Source organism: Clarias gariepinus, chromosome 13, assembly GCF_024256425.1.
Source record: "Clarias gariepinus isolate MV-2021 ecotype Netherlands chromosome 13, CGAR_prim_01v2, whole genome shotgun sequence".
Classification (NCBI taxonomy): Eukaryota; Metazoa; Chordata; class Actinopteri; order Siluriformes; family Clariidae; genus Clarias; species Clarias gariepinus.
Window position 1 is genome coordinate 29,075,078 of NC_071112.1, and position 27,882 is coordinate 29,102,959.

The 27,882-nt window shown below is 40.3% G+C and overlaps 1 protein-coding gene across 2 annotated transcripts; it reads left to right on the forward strand.

Moving 5' to 3' along the window:
* The first annotated feature begins 1,654 nt into the window (after positions 1-1,654).
* Positions 1,655-26,378, forward strand: ism2a (isthmin 2a). 2 transcript variants are annotated; one of them, XM_053510464.1, is made up of 6 exons: positions 1,655-2,140; positions 11,321-11,563; positions 14,941-15,217; positions 17,939-18,076; positions 19,759-19,827; positions 20,675-26,378. In XM_053510464.1, exons 1-6 carry the CDS (start codon positions 2,006-2,008, stop codon positions 21,190-21,192), a joined length of 1,380 nt encoding a protein of 459 aa, XP_053366439.1. In that variant the 5' UTR covers positions 1,655-2,005; the 3' UTR covers positions 21,193-26,378. The 2 variants fall into 2 exon arrangements, with proteins under 2 accessions (XP_053366439.1, XP_053366440.1); XM_053510465.1 differs by having other exon boundaries at positions 1,657-2,140; positions 11,324-11,563.
* The last annotated feature ends 1,504 nt before the right edge of the window (positions 26,379-27,882 follow it).

Genomic DNA, 27,882 nt, shown 5'->3' on the forward strand with positions numbered 1-27,882 from the left:
CCAAATGTAATGTAGGATGTTGTTGTATTTTTTGGTTAAGTGTTGGGTTTGCACAATAAATTCAATGTAAGTTACAGTGCCTTGCAAAAGTATTCATACCCCTTGAACTTTTTCACATTACAACCACAAATGTACATATTTTATTTCATTGGCATTTTATGTGTCAGACCAGCACAAAGTGGCACATAATTATGAAGTCTGCAAATTACGAAGTCTTACAAATCTGCAGAGTGTGTTGTGCATTTGTATTCAGCCCCCTTTACTCTGATACCCTTACCTAAAATCCAGTGAAATCAGTTCCACCTGTGTGTAATTTAATCTCAGTATAAATACAGTTGTTCTGTGAAGCCCTCGGAGGTTTGTTAGAGAACATTAGTGAACAAACAGCATCATGAAGCCCAAGGAAGACACCAAACAAGTCTGGGATAAAGTTGTGGAGAAGTTTAAAGCAGGGTTGAGTTATAAAGAAAAAAAAAATAACTTCTCACAGAGCACAATTCAATCCATCATCCAAAAATAAAAAAGAATATGGCACAACCGCAAACCTACAAAGACAAGGCCGTCCTCCTAAACTGACAGGCCGGGCAAAGAGGGCATTAATCAGAGAAGCAGTCAAGAGGCCCATGGTGACTCTGGAGAAGCTGCAGAGATCCACAGCTCATGTGGGAGAATCTTTCTACAGGACAACTATTAGTCATACACTCCACAAATCTCACCTTAATGGAAAAGCAGCAAAAAAAAAAAATCCATTGTTGAAAGAAAGCTATAAAAAAAAGTCTCGTTTGCAGTTTCACATGGCTCATCACAAACTGCAAATGTGAGTTCTTCTGAATTTCTTTTAGTTTAAAGGGTATGAACACTTTCATAGGTTGTAGACTCATTCTCACTCACTCATCTATACCACCTTATCCTGTATTCAGGGTCACAGGAGGCCTGGAGCCAATCCCAGGAGACTTAGGGCACAAGGCAGGGTACACCCTGGACAGGGTGCCAATCCATCACAGGACACACATACACACTGTACAGGCAAATTGGGAACACCAATCAACATGTATTTGGACTGTGGGAGAAAACCCACCAAGCACTGGGAGGTCATGCAAACTCAGAGACGCGACTCAAGCCTAGCCAGGAATCGAACCCAGACCCTGGAGGTGCAAGGCAAGTGTGCTAACCACTACACCACCGCCTATGATTGTGAACTTTTTTTTTTATTTTTATTATTATTATAAAGTGCACATTTTAGGGTCAGGTTCATTCCAGTACCTTCAACCTCTGCCAGGAATACATACTGGATAGACCACCAGTCCATTACACACTTTTATACTTAAGACACTTACTTAAAAAAAAAAATAAATAAAAAAAGGGCTTATTGGTTAAACATTGGAACAAAAATACCAGAAATGTATCTGTCAAAAAGTGTGTTTAATAAAACTGTGCACTTCTGGATAGGAATTTTTGCTTAAAACTTGGATAGCCCGTGCGTAAAATCCAAGCGACGGGTTTAAAACTGAGCCCGACTCGAATCTGGCAACCCTGACGAGTCGACCTGGTGTGTGGAGTAGTGTAGAATTTACGCACACACACACACACTCACACTCTTTCACTTACACACACTGGAGTTTCAGATCAGCAGCAGCAGCAGCACGAGCGTTTACGCACGGAACAGAAGGACAGCGGGACAGAAGGACAGCGGGACAGAAGGACAGAGGGACAGAGGGACAGAGGGACGAACTCACAAATGGCATCTTAAGTTCAAGGAATCCTTGAGGACCATAAACAGCTGAGATGTTTCCGGAGCTCTTTCAGAAAGCCAGTGCTGAACAGGAGGATGTAACTCGAGATTGCGCTCTAATGGAGTGGTGCTGTCGGAGCGCGAGGCACTGATCCACACCGAGCGGCGCGCGCAGAAGGGGAAGCCTTTATACTCCAGATATACACTAAAACAGGGAACAGCGCACGGATCGGAACTCTCCTGCGTTTGGCTTAGTGAGGGTTTATTGCAGTTATGCGCACGCGGAGGGGAGTTTTGCCCTCTGTGGCTCTTTTTACCCTCTTTCTGGTGTCAGTGGATGGTTTCCCCAGCAGAAAGCAGAAGATCAATGACCCTAAACCCAGAGGGATAGAGAACACAGCTATTACGGTACGAAGGCGCATGAACCTCTCTCTCTCTCTCTCTCTCTCTCCATGTGTAAAGGAGAACATATGGGATGGCACAGTTGGGAGCTGTTTCTCATAGGAAGGGGTCATTAGTGTCTTTTTCATGTCTGTGTGTGTGTGTGTGTTTGAGCCTCGTGCTAGAACCTTGGGATTAGAGGAGAGGTGGCTGCAGCACATGGTAGTGTTTTCTAGCCCACTTTAATGAAAGGCTTGCAGTAATCAGGGAAACACTCAAATGTAGAGGATTAAAAGCAACAAGCCGGACTGGGAAAACCACTCTTCTGTGTGTGTGTGAGAGAGAGAGAGAGAGAGAGAGTGTGTGTGAGTGTGTGGGTGGGTGTTTAATCCTTCCAGCAGTCCATATTGTGCATATTGAACAAATGACCGGTCTCATCTAACCTCAACTTTTCTTTAAAACATTATCTGAGTGGACATGTCGTATCTTGCGTCGCGGTTCACCCGGTGCCAGTTAGTGCCTCAGGATTTAGGATTTGCTCTTCCCTTCCTTGGCAGAACAGTGGCTGCCAGTTCACAGCTCCAAGGTTCGACCCCGAACTCAGGTTACTGTTTAATGTGGAGTTTCACTTGTTCTCTGAATGCCCATGTGGGCTTCCTCCGTGATCTCCGGTTTCCTCGCATCTCCAAGAAACAAGCCAGGAGGTGAACTGGATATGCTAAATTGCCCCTAGGTAATTGTGTGTGTGTGTGTGTGTTTCTGCATCCTGTGTTGGACTGGGTTCCAATGAAAAATGTGCTCCTGCCTAACACCCAGTTTTCCTCTCTGGATCTCAACCATCATAGACGATTGCTGAGGAATGAATGAACCGGAAGTTTATGTAGTTTATTTATCAGTATCAAACACTCAGAAGACATAATCTTCATTATTTTTGTTTCTTTGCGGTGGAAGAAAAAGCTATAAACCAGAATATAGATAATGTGTCACCGCCTCCTTTCTTCTAATCTTAAATGGTTTCATGATTTTTTTTTTTTGAGGAACCTAAAAGCATCCAAATGTAGCCCTAAAAGTGAATCTCCTCTCCCACACACCCACACACACCCCAACCCAAAGTGAGGAAATGCACCGTCACCATTTAATAAGCGTACCTATAACTGTACTGTAGGTCAAGGTAGTGGTAGAGGCAATTGTTTAAAAACACCCCAATCTTCTAAAAAGGGTTGGTGTGGCTTAATTTTTTATTATTATTTTTTTATTCTCAACTGAGACTTCAGGTTTGGCTCCTTACTGGTTGGAATGACAAGCGGCGTTCCTCCATGAATAAGATTGCCCCAAACCCCACCCCACCCCACTCCACCCCCTGTGTCCTTTGTCAAGTCAATAACCAGCTTGATAACGTGTGATTGATGATTGGAACCAGTCAGTCACTGGTTAATGTGTATTGGAATTACATCATATTAGTGTGGTGAGGTTTGAAGTCTAGTCGTCCAGATCCGAGGAGCCTCAAGTAGACAAATGATAGGTAATAAGTGTCTTGGAAAGATTAAGAATCTGACCTTTAACTACAAATCAGCAAAAATGGCAATGGTGTCTGGGTGGGCGGGACGGCATTACTCGCTCTAAAGTATTTGAATCTTGCAAAAGACGATCCTGGACATGGTGGCTCAGAGTCGTTCCCTAAACATTTGGTGAGTGAAATGCCTGATCCTTGAAAATCGACGGATAACTTCACCAGCTTGCGAAAAAAATATGCATCTGGCTGTGGGAACTGTACATACAATCATTCACATTACACATTACAGGTCCATATAGTTACATTACATCCATATAGTTCTGAATTCGCTCCAAGCCGTTTCCACATGTTTAAGGAATTCCTGGGAGGCCAGCGTTTCAGACGTAAAACCATCACATCACGGCTCTGGTATACTGAGAAAACTTTCTACCTTGATGGTATACAAGTGCACTAGTGAAAAGCTGGGATAAGTGCATTAGTGTAGCAGGGGATTATATAGCAAAATGAAGGAAGTATTGTCAGACTGTTTTTTTTTTTTTTTTGCCTGCACAGTCCCGGTTTGAACACCCCTCGTAGGTTGTATTCTCATAAGAAACAATAGCTAAGCTTTAGCCAAGCTTACCATTATGGCAACCAATTCTTCCTTTCCCTCCTGTCTGCAACCTGAGACGTGAGATTGGCATGCAGCAAAAGTGAAAGAGCCCCAGTGGTGTAACAGATAAACCAAATAATCGCCGGTCTTTCCTGCTCTTAGAGGCAAGCTCCCCATTGATGCCGCATACCACAGAGGGCGCCAAATTCTTAAGCCTTTGCATTTCCTGTTTTTTTTTTTTTTTTTTTAAAGTCCTGTCAAGTTGAGTGACTGTGGATTGGAAAGCTCTCAAATATCCAGCACCCTAATTAAGGTTAAGCTGAAACCATAAACCATAATCTATGTTTGAAAGTATACCGTGCAAGTGCTCTCATGCGCATGCTGCAGATGCTATATCAAGGATTTGATGCTGAAACGCTAGCTTGTGTTTAAGTAAAACCACTAGAACACACACATACCATCAAGAATGGAGGAACGGATATAAATCAGACCAACGTGTAAAATGCTTTGGGCTGTAGCGCGGTCAGAAGATAGCTTCTGGGTTGTTGTTTTTATTTTAAATCCCAACCAAGAATTATTGATGGGATCATGATTGATAGAATGTGTTATATAATATAAATCACTTCACTTTTTGACACATCAATGGTTCCTTAGGGTCTAGGAGATAAACCCGAGCTTTTATTATTTGGAACAAATACAAATCTGTCTGATGTCTCTGTAAAATGTGATGTATAAATGGTAAAGTAGCAAAGCCAACCACCATAACTCAAAATGTTACAGGATTGTGGTTCACCAAAGACATATAATTTAATAAACCATGTCTCCATGCTGTAGTTGACCAATAATACACCCTAAAAAGGTCTACTTGAGCTTTAAACTGGGTCCCCTAGAGATTCCTTTTTTATATTTAAGAATGAATTGGTTCCAGTGCCTCTAAATGTATCGAGTAAAATGAATAGCTTTTCTGAGTCAGCAAGAATTTCCGTTGGGAATTTAATTCCAGAAACCTTGAAATGTAAAAAAAAAAAAAAAAAAAGGGCCTGCTTTACCATATGCTAACAGTCCGTTTTGGTTTGTGTGGGTTTCAGTCATCTGAATGTTCTCGCATTGGATTTCACAATCTGCACATGAAGGTGTTTAAGCAAATACCGACCCTTCAAAGAAAAATGGCTTCCAACAGAGTGATTAATCGTCAGGCCATTTTTGTGGAGTCGACTAATCAGGTCCATCCATTCCAGTGAATTACGAACCGAGCTGCTCACTTTTTAATTTTAATAAGCGTGTCTCATGTTCTGTTTCCAAACCAGGAAGTAATGGTTTTTGGGGTCTTCAGAGGAATGGCTGTGGGTTTGTACAGCAGCTCCCGTATGTTCTCGTGTTCTTGGTGGTGGAACTCGTCATGACTTCATCATTTTAAGCTCAATGAAGTTTTATTTGTTCTCCTGGGGCATTGGTGTGTTGGTGATCTCAGTCGGAAAATGCCAAGCAAATCAGATTGCAATACAATGGTATGCAGGATGTGGAAGGCAAAAAAGAAAAAGAAAAAAAAAAACGCTTGGCCAGGCATCCATCCATGCATTGACACAGTTTTTTAGTATCCTCCGTTTCTCTCAGCTGCTGCTCCTCCCCTCTTCATGTGAGCGGTCAGGAATTCCGGCTCCAGGCACTTTGAATTACGCTCCGTTGTTGTGGAGCGATGCGCAACCACAGGAACGTCTTCTGAGCCGCTTACTTTCCATTCTTAACTTGGATTATTCATGCAAAAGCAAAGCTGTCCTCTCCTCTCTCTCGCACTGGCAGGTCGGTCTCAAAGTGCTTCACTGATGTCGAGGATGAGACAAAGCCGAACGGCATTATGGTGAGCAAGTGGCTAATCTTGGCAAGGACGTTGTTCCATAAGATTTGATGTCAGAGTCACGGAGGCAGAAGATATGAGACATCCCTGGGGGGTTTTCTTAGAACCTCATCGCTCTTATTACAAATTAACAGGAAAGACTTTGTGTAACAGAATGTTTTCTGTTTTGAAGTTTACACATTCAGGCACTCTTGAAAGATCACGTTCTTCCCATAGCTCCTCTCTTCCCCAGATAAATAGCCATCTTCTTCCATTGCATTCCATTCCATTATCTTCCCATGGACTATAGGAACATGTCACAAGACCTCTCATTTTAAAGTTGCTTTGACCCAATTGTCTGGACATAAATTCGTCCCTTGTCAAAGTCACTCAGATATTTACATATGACCAATTTTTTAACGTCAGAACATCAACAAATAACTGTTCACTTGCTGCCTAATGTACCCCACCCCCGGACAGGTGCCATAGCAATAAGATAATTAATTTACTCGCTTCATTTTTTAAAGTTATGGATGATTATTCTATGTTGAATAGTTTATGCTTCCAGAGTTAAATTCCAATTAAGAAGCCAAGAACCATTCTCTATCCAAGGAACCCCTAAGAAGTCTTCTAAATGTCTAAAGGGGGATGCATAAAATTAATAATTTCACTCTTCGGATACAAGTTTTTAAAAATCGATTAATTCAAAGGCTTTATGTACGAACGTTTTAAAAACCGAAGAACCCTTCTCCCTCTACAGAACCCTTGGGGAACCTTTTTTTTTTCTTATAAGGTGTAAAAAGAACTGCTTGACCATAATTGCGTTCGCTCATGGGGGCACATAAGGACCCCTCAAGTGTTCCAGTTACAGCCTATTAAGGAAGCTAAAAAGCTTAAGAAGCCTCATCTCTTCAAAAAATCCATGAAAAAACAGTTTTTTTAAAGTATAGGCAGGGCTACTTGGACATAATCACTTTCACACTTGTGAGACATATAAAAATCCCCTGCATCACTATAATTTTGATTTACGGTTGCCCTGGATAAAAAAACAAAAAAAACAAAAAAAACAAATACAGCTCCAGCTTGAGAACCCATTATAGCGTTTAACTGAGGTGACTCAGACTTACTGTGGGCCTGATAATTGTTTTAAGGACACGGAAGGTGCTTCTCTTGCTTCCTTGGAGATGGTGAAATTCAATGGAGCGTCTGTTTGGGGTGAAGTTATCGTCTGCACTGGAGGACATCTGCTTTGCGTGTGGGAGAGACGGATTCAGAGAAGTGAGACAAGGCAGGCTACACATGATCAGCAGAGGAAGGCTTTGATCAAGCAGCCTCGCTATCCCCCCCCCCCCCTCCACACACACACACACACATAGACACACACACGCATACTCTTTCTCCCCCCGTCTCCCCTTCATTGCTGTTTCTGTGCCAGAAGACGAAAGGGATGATCGAATCAGGTCTCCAGATGTGCGCTTAGGGAAACAGGAGTCATACAGATGTGGTTGTGATGGACTGCATTCAAAAGGTACTTAAAAATTTCAGGAATGACCTCACAAATAGGAAGAGTTAGCTAGTAGGAGAAATTACGATTATGATCGGACCTTATTTGTCCCTGGAGATGAATTTTAAATGATGAATTTTGATTCGGATGAAATCGACAGCGTTTGATGTTTGACGATGTGCATCATGTCCATGTTCTTGGCCCTCAGTGTCTGGCCAATCATGTTCTCTGGCTTCTCTTTGATGTCCCTGGTGGCTCACAGACAGGGCCTCAACACCAGCCCTTTGAAGTGTTGTAGGAACCAGGATGTAGAGGCCCGACGTGACTGGGTCTCATCTGGTGCTATTAGGGCATGCATGTAGCTCATGAAAGGCTCAGGAAGGGTCCGTTTTTAACCTCTCTTGCACTGATAAGATGTTTGTCCTGGACGTTCAGGATCTAGTAGATGTTGCCGAGAATCATCTCACGTTTTCTAAGCATTCCAGGATCCGATAGTGGGGTTTTGGGATGCACGGTATAAAAATAAACACTCTTGAAAAGTTTTAGGAACATTGCAAATTCTAGGTTGTAAATGACATAGCACACGTGAATCATTGAGGAGGTCGGTACCAATTAAGTTTACGTCATAAAACATTAGTCAGAGAAGTGGGTGTGTCTTCTTTTTGGTATTTGAATATATATTACAATATTGTTCTGTGTTTTTTAAACTTGGACTTGGTTTAAATTTAGGTTTTTGAGTTAATGATGTCAAAGAGCTAGGGAGAGATGGTATATAATAATAATATTATAATAATAATATCACCCACATGCACGTAGACAACTAACCTAGGAGTATTGGTGCTATAAGCCAACACATAGGTCAACAGATATATGTTTGCTCTGCGTGTAGCTGCTTAAGATTTTGTTTAGTTTGTTGCAGTTGACAGCAAAATAGCTATTTCTGGGGGGGAAAAAATGCAAACACCAGTTCCAGATTAGACGCTGGAGTTGGAAAACGTCATCTGTGCTTTCTCAAGACATAAAAACTTCCCTGTTTTACAGAGAGTTAAACTGATGAGTGCATGTGTAAAGCACTGTGACGCATTATGAGATTATCTAGAGATACCTATTAAATCAGTGTGACAGAGAATCCCTGCGCCATCAGACGGAGCGTTTGTGAATCTAACTTTGCGGCGAGACAGGAGGTGCCGGAATGGTGATAGATAGCAGATGATTTCAAAGCTCTCTGACGGTGTTGTTGTGGATCCGGGACAACAGGAGGCCATCTCTCCTACGCCAGACTTCAGGTCTCCATATTAAAGTAAACCAGATGAAAGAGATACATATCCCTTAATGTGTAATAATTTACCTGCATGCACCATCTTGGGCCGTCCTCCAAGAATTCGCAGTGCTTCTCTCATCAGTTCAACGCAGCGTTTGCGCTTAATGTCAACCAGCTGTCAGGAGAAAAGCAGCTGAACGCCGCGTTGTTCGTGTCTGGCCGTGTTTCTCTATTTTGTTTGGTTGCTAGCGGGAGGGCTGTATCATGCAGGCTTTGGGTTTGATAAGTAACTTATGTAGGATGGAGGCCTAAAAACAACAGCTCCACATCTTATCAGATGTTTTGCAATGTCAAACAGGTTGTGCAACTGGAGTATATCAGTGTAATGTGAATGTTTAATGCACTGTTAACTGTTACACTGTTTAATATAAATGAAAAGATTACATTTTTTTTATTCTTCGAGTTTTCACAGTAACCCTGTCTATAAACTAGCCTGTATTTCAACCTAAGCCATGAAAAAACTTACCCGTTATTCCAGTAATCCCCTTTTAAAGTCCTCTTGATATGCTGTCATATGGTAGACATTTCACTCCAGATGTGTTTATTTGAAACCCAGGGTTCAGGGTCACAGCTGTATAGATTTGATATGGTGTTGGAAGATGACAGATCTTCTAGTTGTCTTCGCATGCTTACTACAATTGCTTCAGGAATTATTCGACCTGTTTTTTTTTTTTTTTTAAGTTTGTAAGGAGGCTTTATTTCTATTAAAGAAATGTTGTCATTAACGGAGAGAACACTGGTGTGCATTTTATAACAAAATGTCAGAATGTCTTGTTAGAATTTTAGTAGATTTTTATACATTTTATTATAAATTAATAATTCAATTCAATTTTATTTGTATACTGTAGCTCTTTTAACAATTGGCATTGTCCCACAGCAGCTTTACACAATCAAAAGAATTATTTAAGTTTGTATGGAAATTGAATGTGTATGAATCAAAATGATCAGATAGTCCTTGATGAGCAAGCCGAGGGTGACAGTGGCAAGAAAAAACTCCCTGAGATGGTAATAGGAAGAAACCTTAGGAGGAACCAGACTCAACAGGGAACCCATCCTCATCTGGGTGACACAGAGAGCAGGAATTAATCTGCATTCATACTGTGTGTAAGTTGGCAGGCAGTTTAGCATAACAGTTGATGTTAATTGATGTTAATATGGAGTCCAGTTAGTTATTGAAAACTCAGGTAGACTTGTATGAAGTTCCAGTCCTGAACTATCGAACGGTCAAGTCCTCAGAGAAACAGCTGCCAACACCAGTCAAGGCCAGAACCGTCTTCTAGGTAGAAAGAACCATCCCCAGACACGAGACGCATCCCAAAGAGACATCCATGTGACGAGATCTCCAACCAGAAGCGGGGCACCAGGATGGGTCAGACAGGTCCGGAGGGCAGAGGGAGTCTGGATCACTGGCAGCTCAGGAACGACATGTGTAGCTCGATGGAGAGAGAGGGGAAGAGAGGAAAGAAAAAGAGCAGGAGAGAGAGCAGAAGAGGATACATTATATAATGTATAATGTAAAGGTATATTTACTGTAGAGTGCATCAGAGACTCCGACTATATATAAGTAGAGATGAAAAGCTGTTTGAGGTAATTAAAACAAAAAAAAATTACTGTACTATACTTATTACAAGAATCTGAACAGCAAAATCCTTTTTTGTATACACATTATTTTACATCAGCTAGCTGGCTAATCAAAGCTAGCTAGCTCATACAAGCCAGTTTAATAAGTTTTTCTCAGAATATTTATCAAAATCAAGACTAAATGACACTAATTGTCCACTATATATTATATATTAACTGTATATCCACATACACGACTCCTGAAACGATTTGTAAATCATTAGAGTAAGTGTTGACGGTCTTCGCTGCTAACAATGGCTGTCTGATCAATGTAAGACACCTGACTAGATTTCTGTGAGAATTTTAAAGTTAAAAATGTTCATAAACCTTACTGCCATTTCCAGCTTTCTAGCTGATTTTCATGGGAATATTTATAAAACCTTAACTGCTAATGAATAATAGCTACAGTATGTGACTAGGATGAGCTAGCTTTCTGAAAGGATTGGCTGGGGTATCTAATACAAGCTAATTTGACAAGATTTCTGAGAGAATTCATAAGAAATAAATGTTCATTAGCTTCATTGCTAATAAATCATAGCTATATGAAAAATATTATATTAATAATAATAATGTTATTATAATAATATTAACTTGCTAATAAATTATACATTTAAAGCACGTATACTAATGCAAATGATTGTGAAATATGCTGCTGTAACATAAAAGGCTAAATATGTTTTAAAAATGTAGTTCTTTGCGTGATACAAAAATATGTTTGTAATGCATGTCTCTGAAACAGTATGAAATACAGGGTACCATTTTTTTTGCCCATATTTGTCCCTTGTAGCTGTAATTTTTGATTGTAAAGTGCTGTGTGTTTCAGCAGGCGGGAGATCAGGACCGCTCTGTAGACTCTAGAGCGACCCTGGAGGACCTTCAGGAGCAGAACCAGCTGAGCAGGAGCAGGTCACCCCCACGCCGACACAAAAGGAGATGGCAGCAGTATCGATCTGAGGGAGTTCTGCCCAAACCTGCACCCGAGGAACAGGAGCCCTTCATCTTAGACCTGAAGAACTTCCCTGACCTTGCTAATGCTGATCTGGGCTCGCAGAACCCTAATATCCAGGTAAAACCAGGCATATAAGTCTCTTTACAGAAAGCTAATGAGAAAAGCTTTGTTCATTATAGCAGAAATTGCTGGTAGAGTCTTGCTTAGTAAGGATGACATGTTTAAAATACCTCTATAATGCAACCTTTGCACTCGAAAGCAATAGAATACCTGCATTGCTTTTAACCACAAGAAGTTTTCCCATGGTATACTTACAGTACCATGGTGGTTATTTTTTGACAGTAACATGGTACTTATTTGCTGATATAGTGGATGGACCACACTACGATATGGTTCTACCATGGTACATATATTGGTACAAAGGTACATGTACTATAGTATAATGCATTGTTCTACCATAGTATGGTACTATGAAACACATACCAGGATTCTGTCAAAAATATGTTATACGTGTTTATGTAGTATAATAATATTATTACATAGTAACCTCTGCAGTGCTATTTTATCTGTTATGGTACCCTCCAAAGGTTAACACATAATATTTTGGTGAACACAATTGGTGGTACTTGTTGGGTACCACAGTGGCTACCAGAGTTCAGCATATACTGTATCTAATATGGTACTGCCTGTACTATATCACACCAGATAAACAAACATACCAGATTCTAGATATGGGATACCTGCTGAACTTTGGTAGCCACCGTGGTATCCAAGTATGTAGCATATTCACCAAAGTATTGTGGTACACACCATAGTACCAACACAGTACCCACTGAAGTGCCACAGTACGTACGTACACTATTTAAGTCCTATTGTGCCTACCATAGTAATGTCTAAATTACCATGATAGCACTATGCTATATTACGGTATATACTATAGGTAATAATAGTACATTATAATACATACCATAGTAAAATTTCTTATTGATAGTTACTCTCTTTTGAGGACTTCTAGCAAGCTATAACGTTATCTCTTGTAGTTATAGGTTTTGTCCTTTTTTTTAAGTTTAGAAATAGTGCTAGATGTATATAATAACTGTTTGACAACAAAATTAGATAAACACCATTTTCGCTTGGAGCATTTTGGCAAAAGTTATCCCCAGTTCATTTTAGGATCTTCATACTTAGCTAGAATGCAACAAGAACAGCAAGAATGCTAAAATTGCGGCTAAATAGATAAATGGGTTCAAATCTCACCTGCTGCTCTGTGTGTGTGTGTGTGTGTGTGTGTGCCAAGTTTGCCTGCGCTCCCTATGTTTGGTGGCTTTCCTCCGGGGATTCTGGTTTCCTCCCGCTTTTCAAAGACACACGCACAATTGTGCTAATGTGCTGTCATTTTGGCAGTTTGGGGGTTGGAGACCTTTTCTTCCTAGACGATCTGTATTCTTTGGCATCCATGCAAAAGGCATTTACAGCAAATGATTGTTGGGAAACATAATTATGTTCCTGTGCGACAGTGATCGTTCCTGTGGACCTCCCACCTACCTGATCAGCTTGTAGCAGTTCAGAGAAATTAATTAACTTCACTTGGCACCAAGTTTTTGCTGGATGCAATTAACCTGTGCACTCATTGTTTCACACTGTTATTCCAAAGTGATTGCAAAAGAAAGTGGTTTTATGCACTTATTGGCTGTGACACAGCTGTTCTTAAGCAAAGAGGCCTCTTAAATTACCCAAGGCGAGACCTCTACGCTGGTGGAGCGCAGCTCGGCCGTCTCACTCAAACCTCTCCGCAGAGTTTATAAAATGGGAACAAAAACAAGGCAAATCCAAAAGGTGAAAGGCCAGCGTATTATTTTAACAGACTCCTTTTAATGTTTACTGCAATAGCTGATCCTGATCTTTTTTAAATGTGCCTTTAAAATAAGATAAAAAAAAAAAAGTTCCTCTCTTATTTTCTTATTTTTAGTACTGTTACAATGTTTGTGCTCATGAGGGTTTGAAAGGAAATGATGTTAGACTTCTGGGAAAAAATACACGATTGAATTTTATAACAGGGAAAAAGTTTAAGCTGTCCAAGTGGGAACGGTTCATCGTCCATGAATACCAGAGAAAGCTGTTTTTATTTGCATGTCTCCTTATTTGCTTTATTCGCTTTATTAAAGTCATTTTATACATCGTAAATATAATCCGTTACAAGGACCAAGGAGTCCGTTGCTAGTAAATGTTTACTCGTCGAGAAACTCGACAGTTCATAAGACTAAAATAAGTTGCGTATGAGAAACCAAAGCCAATAGATCCATCAGTTGGCCTTGTAGATACAAGGGAGACGTTTTTTTTATTTTCCTCTACTCTGTGCGAAGCCAGGAGCAATTGCAGTATAATGATGAGCTCTATTCCAGAAATGGGCGGGGCTAATTACAGGACGTGAAATTTCCTGAAATGAGATCCATTGCATGGAAATATCCTCACTTATAGTTTATAACATATTCTCTGAAAATAAAAGAAAATAATTGTTAGAGACAAAGAAACCTAAATGTTGCAGACTGAACCTTTAATGACGCCTTAAAGTCATGGAAGAATGGCAATTTATCCAATTGCTCAAACACACACACTGAATGCAACAATCATGACACCAAGGAAAGAAAAAGAGTTCACTACGTTGCTTTGAGATTCCATGATAAAGGAGCATTTCATTCCTCTTATGCTACACCAACATTTTTATTAATTTCACAATAGTTATTTCTATAGACATTAGCATTTAAACAAGTTAGTTCCTATTCTCATGTATGAAACAATGTCCCTCGATTTCCCATAAGGTAGTACGTGTTCGTCTTTAAAATATAAGCCCCACCCCTGAAGACCTTTTCCGAAGTTACAACTTTGCCCCTGACTTATGGAAAGCTCGGAGACTGCTGACTGTTTTCATGGTTGTTACATAAGCAACATTTCCTTACTGCGCACCTCTGAGCATTACGCTTGAGATTTAAATCTTCATGTACCTTCTATGGATGTAAGAATGTACAACCTGCCTGAGGACACGGCCGACCGATGTTATCTCGGTTGTTACAGAAGCTTAATCACCACGATACAGGTATTTATAAACAGCTTGTGCAACCATCAGATTGTTACCTTATGAGCAATATAAACAGCCGGTTATTTGTCTAGGCCTGCTGAGAGAACACAATATCTTTATCCTGCTACAAGTCACGGCATGCTGGGCCTGTCACAATTTAAGCATCCTCTGGTAAATTGACATGTGGGATGATATGGAGGGCGTTTTCTTTGAAAATACAGTTCAACAGGAAGTCAACATGCGCACTCTGGGTATAGGGTGCACAATTTTGTACTCATACACTGTCAGTAGGGAGCTGTGGAGGAAAAAAAATGTTCATGGGATGGCAAGTGGTGAGTACCTGACTTGCTGAAGATAGAACTTTTTTTTTTTCATGATAGGAAATGAAATGAAAATGTTTTCTTTGTTCTTGTGTCAGGTCACCATCGAGGTTGTAGACGACCCTCAAATGGAGGTCGAGATGGACCTGGCGAAAGAGGGCAGGAACGACTGGCCTCTGAACTCCGAGGAATGGCTTGGTCATCAGAAACTCTTCTGGCCTCTCTTCTGGGAATACCACGACTCCAGCGAGGAGAACGCTGGCCAGGCCAGTCTAGAGGAGAACGGCGACGACCTGAGCTACGGAGGAGAAGATTCCGTGCTGAGCGGAGTGGGAAGGGACTGGGACACCCCGTGGACCGGGTGGGACAGTTATGGTAAGAAAGATGGAAGACATTTGTGTTTGACGATCTAAAATAAAAGAAAAAGCATTTTGTTCTCGATGTCAAGCGATGACAGCTGTGGTTAAAAAAAAAAAAAAAACAGAATTCTTACACTTTGGTTATTCTTATACGTATGTTTGCATTAAGTCGATTTCCTTTCTTGTATGAAACAGCAGTGCAGAAGTGTGTTCTGGTGCTCTGTAGTCCTGACATGATTTATGATTCAAGGTTGGACCGTTATATAAACACACTAATTCTCATGGGCAATCTTTCAGCCTTTGGTTTGATCCCTTTAAGAAAAAAACATACAGTGCAGATTATCATTATCTTGGTGTATATTTTACGTTACTTAAGGCGGTGTGTTACATTACCATAGGAAAAGATGGCTTTTAATTGTAAGATTACTGCATGTTTTTTTTCTACCTTCGTTACCTTTACCTTGTGAGAGATTCTTTTTTGTAAATCTCTCTGTTTTGTGTTTCACGTTTTATCCGCGGCGAAGGACAGAGACTCATTTTTACTCACATTGCTAACATTGTGCACACAGTCCTTTGTGCTCGACGGCACGTCTGGGAAAACTCTGAGTTTAGAAGCTCTGTGCTCTTCGCTAATGGCAACGTCGGGCCTCTCCGCTGGCTAAACAACTAATATTTGTGTATAATTAGACGGCGGATTGGAACAGGCTGCGAGATCGCGGCAGACAGTCCAAGCTCTTCTTTTCATCTCCAGCATGCTCGGCTCTTCTTTTCATCTCGAGCCCTGGCGCTGAGCTGCACTTCACACGGCTCATACAACTTTGAGCTCGCCGAGGAATTTGCTGCACTTTTTTCTTTTAGGGTTCGACACACAAAAAAAACCAAACACGCTTCAAATTTTCTCTTCTCTTTCAAATGAGATTTTAAGCAATTAGTTCCTAACTCAATCCAAAACCATGCAAACAGCTGTGTGTTTTATGATTTCTATTATAAAAGTTGCTCACTGGTCGAGATATAGTCGCTGTTTTATGCAAAGGTGGCTTAAATGCATCAACGGTGTCCTTAAATCAAATTTAATGTAGAGTTTGGGAATAGAAAATCCATAAAATCGATATGAGCAGAGCTCAAATGAAGGACCACGAGCACTTTGAGTCCATGAGTCACGTCCTTATCGCTCGAAAAGCCTTCTGTGGTGAATGTCACGTTCTATATTTGACACACTTTTGAAGCATGTTAAAGCACATAGTATTATACCGGTAGCGCTGTGTATATATAAAACCCTCAACCCCAATAAAACCCCTGTTAGGGTGTTTAAATTACACAGTGTTCCTGGAGCTCAGTTTACACCATATTGCATCAAAAGCAGCACAAAGCATGGGTCAGCAATCCGATTCCAGGTTAACGTCCCTCCATTTAGTTGGTAAGATCAAAACGCTGCTGTTCTCTAACCCATCTCCACCCATCGATCATGACTGTACGGCCTCTGTGCTCTAAAAGTCGTGGCCCTTAGCTCTGAAATTGACCTAATGAGCGCGCTCGGAGTGAGGCGTACAAAAACATGAGATCGAAACGCATCGTTGATAACACGACTTTAGCATCTCTAGATCTTTAGTAATGTAATGTTCCCTGTAATTATGCTCACATGCATGGTAAACAGCAGAACGTTCGCTTCTCTTGGGATGCTGTAACTGCACTACGAGTGTTTGAAACATAACGAGGTCCCATGTTTCTGGATTATCGGAATATAACAAACAAAGCCCATGTTCATGCTAGCTTCTAAAGCAAAGGAGTTAAACAGAAATGAAATGAAATAACACACTAATGAGTGTGAAAACTGGTTAAGTGTAAACGATGAAAACATGATAGGCTTCTGCATCAGCAGCGCCAACAATCTCTTATTATTATGTTTCAAACATTTAGGTGGATGATGATAAAACGAAACTGCTGTCCTTGGTTTTTCTTCCATTTCATAAACAACTGCCGTGAATGATTTGTTCATAGATCTACTGCGAAAAGATTTTTATACTTATTTGCTTTTTTTTTTTTTTTGTTAGCTTTTTTTGGTCGAACTACTTCTTCCCGGAAAAATCTCTCGGACATGTGCAAAAGAAAAACAACCACAGGACTGGCCTTAATTCCCCTTATGATAAACCAAAAGTTGCGTTTTAAAAATAAAGTCTTGCACAAACCTCTACCCCTGAATGCTCTAATGTGTGTGGAGCATTTCCGGCTTTAGTTGCATAACCTTTCCACCTGCTGTGTGAGGAATGTGCAAGTCCGAGTGCCTCTCATGCACACGGAGCGAGTTAAGGCTCTGAAAATGCTCTAAATATTAATGATGTAAGAGACTCTTTTTAAAATATTAAAATTATTACATTGTCTAAAATAGCAAAACACAGTGCCTCTTTTATTTCTTTATATAATCCCGTTACACTAACGCACTTATCCCCGCGTTACACAATCAAGAGATGGTAACGCTGGTCTCCCAGGAGCTCCTATAATAACCCAAATAGGTGAAAATGAAATGTAAGGACTGTACGAACTGTTCCGGTTACGTGCAAGTGGTGCTTCATTCACAAATCCCGGTTTCACATGAACACCCCTCGTACATTACAGAAAACACACAATCAGTCTTTGATTGTAGCTTTAATGACATCGACAACCAAGTGAACAGCAGTGTGAATGGAACATGATGCCAAATTTCAGCAATTAATTTTTTTTACCCCTCTAAACCCTTTAGAGGATGAAGAAGAGGAGTGGAGCGACTGGTCACCCTGCAGCGCCACCTGTGGCCACGGCACCCAGAAGAGGGTCCGATCGTGTGGGTATGCCTGCACTGCTACCGAGTCTCGCACGTGCGAACTGCAACGGTGTCCAGGTGAGGTCTGCTCCCATCATTCCACCTGCTAAACACATACAGTACACACACACACACACACACACACACATATACACACAGAGCATTAATACCGGAAGAGTGCAGGCAGTGTGCACGGCAGTCCTTCCAGATTTCTGAATTAGACTGAACACATTTGCCGATTACTGAAAACACAGTCTTTCACTGTGTGTGTGTATGTGTGTGTGTGTGTGTCCGCACTGTATGCGGTACAGAAACCGCTCTTTCTTGGCCTGTGTACGAAGGCTCAAAGAGGTCTTTCAGTACACACCTTATACACTGGTCATTTCAGCACATGCGCATTAGTACACACACACACACACACACACACACAAACATGCATTCACACTGTCCAGCTCTTGCGTGCTGTTGACTTTACAGAAATATACACGTAGAATCTGTGCTCCACTAAACGTGATCTAGCTGATTTAGGCAGAGATACAGATAGCTGAAATATTTTTTGTACCTGATTTGGATTTAATGCAGATTCACCCTGAAATCACACTACACATGTACACAGTGTGTAAAAGTATTCGCGCTCATTAAGCCTTCAAGCATTGAGACACAGTAGGCTGGTCTGTGTTCTTCAACTTTAGTTATAAACGTTTAGAGATATTATACATTTCCACATTTTTGCTAATGTTCTATAACTTTTTTTATAAAAACAAATTTATAAAATGTTAAGTATTTTTTTGTTTTGTGAGTAATGCCACTTTAATGCTTTAAAGGCTGCCAACAGAGAGAAAGTCTATAGAGCACTTAAAGGGAAATGAAGAACTATAAATACGAGGAGCGTTCGAGTCAAACCGGGATTTGTGATGGATTTCCGGTGAATGGAGGCAAAAGAACGATTAACATTTGCAGAAGAATTCAAGCGAAGTATGCTCAGATTCGTAGCCACAGTAAAACATTTAAATGGTACAAAAGTTTTAAAGACTTTGACTCGAACACCCCGCATACAGTACATAGACGGTAAAAAAATATATATCCTCACAGTTTTCCACAGTTTTTTTGCGAGATCTTGCAAAACCAAAATATAATTCTGGCTCTTTTAAACTGCTCTTTAAAACCCTGTTGAAGTTACGCATTCATTGTCTGGGTTTCTAACCAATAATAGACAAGACTGAATTCTAGTAACCAATCATAACGCAGGAGGTGGGATTTCTTAACCTCGCACAAGCAAAAAGGAAAGTGCCAGATCTCAGGGAAAAAGAAAGAAGAGTGCAGAGGAAGAAAGTGAGGAAGAAGAAGCAGAGGCAGTTGAGAACCAGTGCCAGAACCCGGACAGGTTCTTTCGGTCAATGATCACTATCCGTCCAGACCGTTCCTCCGAACCAGGAGATGCCCAATGGCTAAATCCATCAAAGTTAAAATTGTGTTTGCACTCCACTTACACCAAGATCCAAGTCCCACTTTACATATTATATTTATTTATTTCCATATTATTCCATTTATTTATTATATTTTAGTGCAATTATCTTTCGTATATTCTTTTGTTTATTCTTACACTTTCTCATTGCTGCTGGTCTCTGAGGACTACCGAACTAATTCCGTTGTATCACCACAATGAGAGTCAAGGCTCTTTATCTTATCCTACAATAATATAATACGATGTGGTTCTAGTATGTAGCTCATGGTGTGTGTAATGTGTGTGTGTTCTCTAGATGACCTGAACGCCGTGACAGAACTCGTTCCTCATGAGATGATGAACGGCACCGATGCCTTTGATACAGGTTAGTAACCTCCAATGAATACGTAACACTAATTATATTTGTTACTACTGTATTTATTTCTACTGTGTGTATTAGCTCACAGTTTTTTTAATTTATTTATTTTTGTCGAGCGTCCAGTCAGCGTTCACCAAATGAGACCGATTTATAACCATTACCGGTACTTGCGGATGCTGATGAGGTTACGCTCCTTGGGGAGACTGGGTTAATTCCCACCGCGCGAGCTGATTGCGCTCAAAGCTTTGCAGTTTCACTCTTTAAATATTTACAGATTTTATTATCTTCTCTTCAAGTTTCCCCTGCAGCTGAAATGGCCCTTGTCTTTTTTTTCTTGGGAATGGCCCCCATGAGGCTGCAATCAAAGAGAAAGCAGGAGTTCAGTTGGACTGGAAACAAAAACATATTTAAGAATTTCAGGATTGCTCCATCAAGAGTGTTAGCAAGACCATGAAAGAGTGGCTTGCTTTCCAAAAACTGTTCTTTGATATTTGAAGATTTGGGCCCAGGAAACTGATGGCTCTTTTTGTTTAACTGTAATAAGTGCGGTATAAAAACGTAGCGAGATAAAATGTCAGGACATTTTTTATTTTAAATAATCACATAAATGTTTTTAATGAAAACGTTCCAATATGGCAGCTGCCTCCCGCATAGATTTTGTTCCTTGGCAGACGATATGAGCCGATGCTCAGAACTGTCTCGTTCATTTAAAGTTGTTTTTTTACAGAATAGAGGATGTCGGGTAAAGTGGAGAAACTTAGTGCTATCTCAGACTTCTCGGGCACATATGTCAGCGTTTTTCTGGTAATTACTGAGCTCCGTGATTGAGCTGTTACTGATTCTTCCTCCGCAGATGTGGACAGCTGTGAGAAGTGGCTCAACTGCAAGAACGACTTCCTGCAGAAGTATCTCCATCAGGTCCTGACAGAATTACCCAGCTGTCCCTGCGTCTACCCGTCCGAAGTCGTCTACAGCTCCGTCAACATCTTCGACGAGAAGTTGCGCAAGACCTACAGGTGGCGCGACGCCAGCGGACCCAAAGAGCGTCTGGATATCTACAAGCCGTCAGCGCGGTTCTGTGTGCGCTCCATGTTGTCGTTCGACAGCACCACGCTCGCCGCCCAGCACTGCTGTTACGACGATAACACGAAGCTGATCACAAGGGGCAAAGGTGCCGGTGCGCCAAACCTTATCAGCACCGAATTCTCTCCGGAGCTCCATTACAAGGTGGACGTGCTTCCGTGGATCCTGTGCAAAGGAGACTGGAGCCGCTTCCACTCTGTACGTCCGCCCAACAATGGACTGCAGTGTATGGAGAACCCTCAGGAAGACGTCTATATGAACGAACTGGAAGAGGCTCGAGAGTACTGAGAGGCGAAGCTGTCTCGTCTCTGGACTGTACAGTATTTCGCTGCAGGTTACGACTGGAGTTACGTAACAGTTAAAAAAACGGCACTGTACACTGTTTATATACATACACCTCAACTGATGAAACAGCCAGGACGAAGTACAGTAACGCAGGATCTTGTATCTTCCGCACTTTTCCCCCAGAGAGCCAGTTGAAGGAATCAGGGACTCTTTCCATCACCATCCTACGGAACAGGTTCACCATATTTATCGGGTTCACATCCCCGACCCTTCTTTATTTTGTCATGAAAGGAATCCAGTCAGGCTGCTAAACTTGAGTCCAAGCAGAATGCCCCATTGTTATCTTAGCCTTGGCTAAACTCAGAGTTGGCGCAAGATCAATTCCAATAAATCAGACACAAAACTGTGTGCCATGTGCAGGTGGCTTCGAAAGATATAACTGCTCTTCCCACTTGTTTCCCCAGATACACTTAGTTTCAGCATCATATAAAGTTGTCAGAGTTTTAGAGATGATGGCTCTCGATCACAGCAATTACATGGCCCTGAAATGCTAGTTAACAGCCGTTTTAACAGAAGAGGTCTTGTTTTGCTTCACAAGAAGTCTACTTCACAAGAACTAGGCATGTGCAAGTATTACACGCTCATATCATTATCTCATGCTACCGCAGTGGTCTTGGAGGACCCCCTGTCCTTCACATTTTAATTTTTCCTCCTTCCTGTTAACTAGCTGAGAGATGGGAAAAAAACATGAAATGTGCAGGACATGGGGTTCTCCAGGACCACGATTGAGGGAAGAAAAACCTTTAACCTTTTAACTGGTTTAACCTTTTATTAAGGTTTATGATCTTATCATACATGAGTTCCTCAAGGCTCTTCAACTTCCCAGGGTAAAATTATTGCGTTCTCCCAGACAAACATGCATGAAGTTTCTTTAAATGTGTTTGCAATTAGGGATATTTAGATCTTTTGAAAGAGGTTGTATTCAAAAGACAAGTCAGCTGCCTAGATGCATTGCTTCCCATGGAGTCTTCGAAGACTTCAGGTGCCAATAGTTGCTTGGGACAAGTCAAAATGGTGCAAACAGCTGGATGAAAAGCAAATAATTGAGCAAATGTGCATATAAGATTACACAGAACCTTTATTAAGAAGGTTCCCATGGTAATCTTATCAGTAAAATTGAATGCGCACTCCTCTTTTAGCACACCCTCTTCTTCAAAAGGCTTCTTAAAGGGTCTTTGACAGGACAAGTCTTCTAAAAGGGTGTCAGCACTGTCTGTCGTGGAATTTAACTTCCAGGTCCTTAAGGGTTAAACCTAAGCATCCTTAAAGTCCAGGCAAAAGTCTATACTTCTTTTAGTTTGAGAGCGTTCCTCTTTCTTTAGGCAGAACCTTTTTTCTATAAATTACTAGGAAGCATTTTTGACATCTAAGGATTCTTACTTTTTCAGCTTGTACCTCCAAGAATATTTTTTATAGATTTCATAGACATATTTCGCCTTGTCCTTGTTGAAGAGCCTGTAACACAGGGTTCCAATGGGGGACTCTGAGATGGTTCTGAATACATTAGAACCCATAAAAAATAGCGTATGTTCCATCTAATGATCCTTTAGGTTGCCCTTTGGGAAGAACGTTCTGAGACTCTTCACCAGACAAAAAAGAAGGATCTAGATAGAATCCCTGTCTATCCCAAGCAGGCAGCAATTTACATTCTTATCCTACTGTTTATCTCTGGAGCTCAAATTCTCACCAAAAAATTTCACCTACCTCAAAAACTAGTAAATCATACAGTACAACCAGGTACAGCGTCTTACCTGAGTATTCAGCACATGTGAACTTTTTGTCATGTTAGAACCTGAAACTGGAATAGACTTTTATTGGGATTCTATGGCATGAATGAATTTACACAAAATTGTCCATCATCTCCTCAGTGAAGCGTGGTGGTGGAGGCATCATGTTAAGAGCTATGCTGTTTTAATATTTTTTAAACGTGATTTTTTTCTTCCCCTCACTTCAATTTTATGGGCTGTTGTGTACAAGTTCATAATGCAAAAGTTCAAGCAGGGTGAATATATTTACACTGTATTTGGCGCTCCACCGAGCAGGCGCTACTAATTTTGTTATTTCACACCTGAGACAATGCCGTCATTGTAGTGCAGACTCTATCTTTCTTTTAAAGGCAGTCGGGACGTTTGGGGAACAAACAGAGCATCTCTATAAAGAACAATGAAGGTGTGCTTGGCAAATCCCAAAAGTATCAAAGCCCACTTGTATGTACAGGGATGTTGTTTTAAGAGCTAAAGCCTCACCTTTCAGCCTGGATGTTTATCTTGATCGGTGTCTTTGTGAGATGTTGAAAAAGAGCACCACGGGATTGGCGAACGAGAAGGTGCGTTGACAGGCCAATCTCGCACCGCTGTAAAAACATCCATGTTTGGGTGACGTCTCAACGAATGAATTGAGATGTGACCCTTCCTGAAAAGCTGGCGTGCACGTTGCCTATCACGGGTTGCTTTCCTCCATTATGTTCTCACTTTCTTATATACTGACAGTCAAAAGATTTGGAACGTGTGGAGTTTATTTTTCCCCATGGATTTTCCCCATTATCGGCAATTAAATCTGGACGGCTTCTTCATTCTGAATGGGAATGCTTTACGAAATTAGTTTTACAGTTTATTTATTACATACTTTTAGTACCAACTATGCGACAAATTTAGAATCTAGAAATAAAGTCACAAACATTTCACATTTCGCCTGTTAATTACTTAAAATTTTTAATTACGTATTTATCTCGAATGGTAATGTCCAAAAACCTTTGACTGCCAGTACGTATGTACAATATTGTTTTTTCACCTGCACACAATACATGTTGGTCTCTAATAGCTATCTTTCAGCAGATGTCATGTGACGTAATATTTTTTGGAATGTTTATAGAAAATAGTTTACATGGGATTTTTATTATTATTATTATTTTAAAAACTCATGCTGTGTGTGAGCTAAATAATCAGTGCACAAAGGCTTATTAAGTTTATTAATAACTTTTCTGGATGTCAGCGATGTCAGGACTTGCCCCAGTAAGCGTCTTTAACGTTTTTCAACACGAGCACCCGTAAGTGACCTGGATCTCTTGTTGAGTTAGCCTCGCATTCCAGCGTACAGGATCTCATACGGTGCAGCTGTGGAGGAGCTTTAATCTCGGCGCAGGAGCATCCTGCGCACTCTGCTATGTCATGGCATGTCCGCATCACGTTTCAGCGCCCTGGAATCCACCAGCCGAGCGGTATGCACGCAGGGCAGGAGGTGTGCGTGCGGCCACTGAGGAACCGCCAGAGCCTGGGACACGGGGTGGGGGCGCTTGGCCTTGGTTTCTGGATCTCTTTGAAGCTGTGCCAGGCTTTTACGCTCCCTGTTTCAATTTAGCACCAGCCCTAGACAGCAGTCTAAAGCTCACCAAAATGGACCGATATTACAGGTAATCGAGAGAGGTGGGGGAAAGGAATTCAGCGATCTACCGCTGACAAATAAAAGAGACAAACTCTGAATTCGGTAGAAGTTTACGAATTTTTTAATGGTCTTTCAGGAAACTTTGACTGATTGAAGATTTTTAAGAAACATCTGAAAGAAAGGCACTTTATTTAAAAGAAAAGTGGATATATATCTTTGTATATATTATCATTATATTATATAATACCTGCAATGTACAATTTAGATTATTAATATTATTTTTTTTTTTGTTTTGTAAAAGGGATAAATTACACCTCCTATGCTGCATTCTTAAAGGACTTTGTATGTGGTGTTACGTCATGTCATGTCAGGTCATGTCATGTCAGGTCATGTCTATTGTTATTAGATTTATTATTGTACAGTATTTATTATTGTCCAGGATCCATAAGATGCACTATATATGAAGCTGAGTGAAATCCCCGTATTCTGGGTTGGATGTTTTGTGAAAAAAAGGGAATGTGTTCATGCCACACCATGCCACGCCACACACCACACTACATCAGTTATATGCATTTTTGTTTTTTACCACCTCTGTCCAAAATATAATAAATTTAACATTGAAAGTTAATATGAACATTTGGAGTAATCTGTTTTACTTGGTTTTATCTGTTTTGTTTGGGCTCTTAGATCTGAGTTACAGTATCATCTTATGTTTCAGTGCTGTTAGATTCTGCATTCTCATTAGTCAGAGGGTAATTAACATTCCACAGTATGTGTTCCTACACTCTGGAGTTTCTGGAGATAACTTCTTCTACTTCTCCTCTCGGCTGCTCCCATTAGGTGTCGCCACAGCAGACTTTTTGTTTCCATCTTTCTACCACATCTTCCCTTGTCACTCCAACCACCTGCATGTCCTCACCACATCCATAAACTTCCTCTTGAGCCTTTCTCCTTTCCTCCTGCCTGGCAGCTCCATCTCTAACATTCTCCTCCAGATATACCCCCCTACTTAATTCCTTAATTCAATCTATTCATTAACTTGTCCATGCCTCCATTCGTCCATCCATCCTTCTATTCCACTTTCAGTTCAAATATGGTGCTGATGGAGAGGTCAGTAGTTATCTCTTTCACTACCCAAGTATTTATCCATCAATCCATCCATCCGTCCATCCATCCACCTCACTGTAGTAATGTAATAAATAAATGATATGACATGCTATGTTATTTGTCTTATTAGCTTCAAGAGAGAAATAAAAGTGGCTGGTGATGGAATGACTATTTACAGGTGGTATAGAGGGCTTTTACTACCCAAGTGTTTATCCATTTATGCATCTATCCATCTATCCATTCATGGTAATATAATGAATTGGATGACATGAAAAGATGCATTATTTGTTTGCTTTTTAGAGAAAAAAAGAGAGATCCAGTCCAATCGTCCAGTGCATCTATTTTGTCCTTTCATTTATTCAGTTTATCATTTATCATCTATCTATCATTCATCAAGCCATCCATTTTCAGTCAAACATACTTTAATTCCCCATTCAATTCATCACTCTATTCAGTACAAACATTTATCTATCACCCAAGTATAAAACCCAAGTATTTATCTAGCCATCCACTCATCTCAAATTCAAATTTTATGCTTATACAACCGCCCGTGACCTTAAAAATAAAAGCTTATTAATAGGAAATAAATATGAATAAAAAAGAAATACAATAAAAAATGAATTTAGCCAGGATAAATAAAAATAAAAATATTCTGTACAATATAGAAAAATATAGAAAATATAGAAATGTTTGTGTAAATAAAAAAATGACTGGAGGGTGTGCAAATATGCATGAAAATGTCTTATTAAAGTGACCTGTGTGTAATGATCCACGAAATAAAATGATAAATATGTAAGTAACATGCTATATCTGTCTTATTAGCTTCAAGAGAGAAATAAAAGTGCCTGGTGATGGAATGACTATTTATAGGTGGTGGAATATAATTGATAAGCAAATAAGTTGTTTTGTAAAATGTTTCTACATTCTTTTAATAAGAAAAATGCTGAAAACTTCAGGGTGGTAACAGTAACTCCACGTCATCATATTGATCATCATCACTCATTATTTTTCTTTAACAGCTCTCCACCAAGTGTTTAATTACATACTTTCGTGTTCCCCATTGCATTACCTACGTGTCAGTCTTTCTGGACTATTGAATACTAGATAAAGATTTACTGAAACTATTGAAGCCTTAAGGACATTTACTGCCTCATAAATATCCAAAGCGATCTCTGTTAACTGTCACAAACAAATCAGCAGAAAAAAAAGCTCAGTATAAACCCAATACATGTAGTGACCACGGCCAGCACCGTGCTCGGTTTGGAGCTAAAACTGAGTTCCTGCAGAGACAAAAAGAAAGCGAGAGTCGCTTCTTACAGCTTATCAGAGAATAACTATCGAGTGATGTAACCGCCATCTGGCGCACTAATGATCTAATTGCCTCCACATTATGCGCTGCCTAAATGCCTGAGACATAACGCATCCGGCTTCCAGTCTACGTCAGGTGTCACTGGTGGAGTCTGTCTGACTATCTGTCTACAGCAGCCTTTATACTTAACAGCTTTCACAACAGAAATTATTATATAAAATTTGCTCAATAATTACAGTAGAATTGCCACTTAAACAAAAAGATAAACTAACAACCTGGTATTCTTGGTACATATAACTACAAGAACATGTTCTTGTTGAAAAGTATGTGGCAAATTAACTGAGACATTAAGTAATATTTTAAGTAAATGCAAAAAATGTCCTTCTTCAAAAAGAATCTACAGAAACTTGCCATCCAATACTTTAAGAAAAAAAAAAAGAAATTGGAACATAAAAGTTACAGATGGATGTTGACCTGCATAAATCCATCAGTCTGTCCATCCATCCATCCTTCCCACTGTTACGTAACTTGTGTACCTGCTGACAAAAGTATAAATCAGAATCTCAGAATCTTTTCTCCCATCTATTCCCTCATCTATCTACCCCTTTATCAATCCACACATTCTTCAAACTATCTGACCAAATAATTCATCTATTCACTCCCTATATCCAACCAACTATTTATCCAAACATGAAGCCAAACTATTCATCCAATCTGTTTGTCCTTTCCATCTATCATTTATCATCTATTTTTAAATCCATCCATCCATATATTTAGCTATCCATAACTATCTATTCATTTATCCATCCAACCCTCCATCAATCTTCCATCCATCA

What these genes read in the sequence shown, in the direction of transcription:
- ism2a (XM_053510464.1), top strand. Translation starts at nt 2,006, where the DNA reads ATGCGCACGCGGAGGGGAGTTTTGCCCTCTGTGGCTCTTTTTACCCTC. An exon ending in CGAACTGCAACGGTGTCCAG is followed by an intron (nt 18,077 to 19,758) that starts GTGAGGTCTGCT and finishes TGTGTTCTCTAG; the next exon opens with ATGACCTGAACGCCGTGACA. An exon ending in CACCGATGCCTTTGATACAG is followed by an intron (nt 19,828 to 20,674) that starts GTTAGTAACCTC and finishes CTTCCTCCGCAG; the next exon opens with ATGTGGACAGCTGTGAGAAG.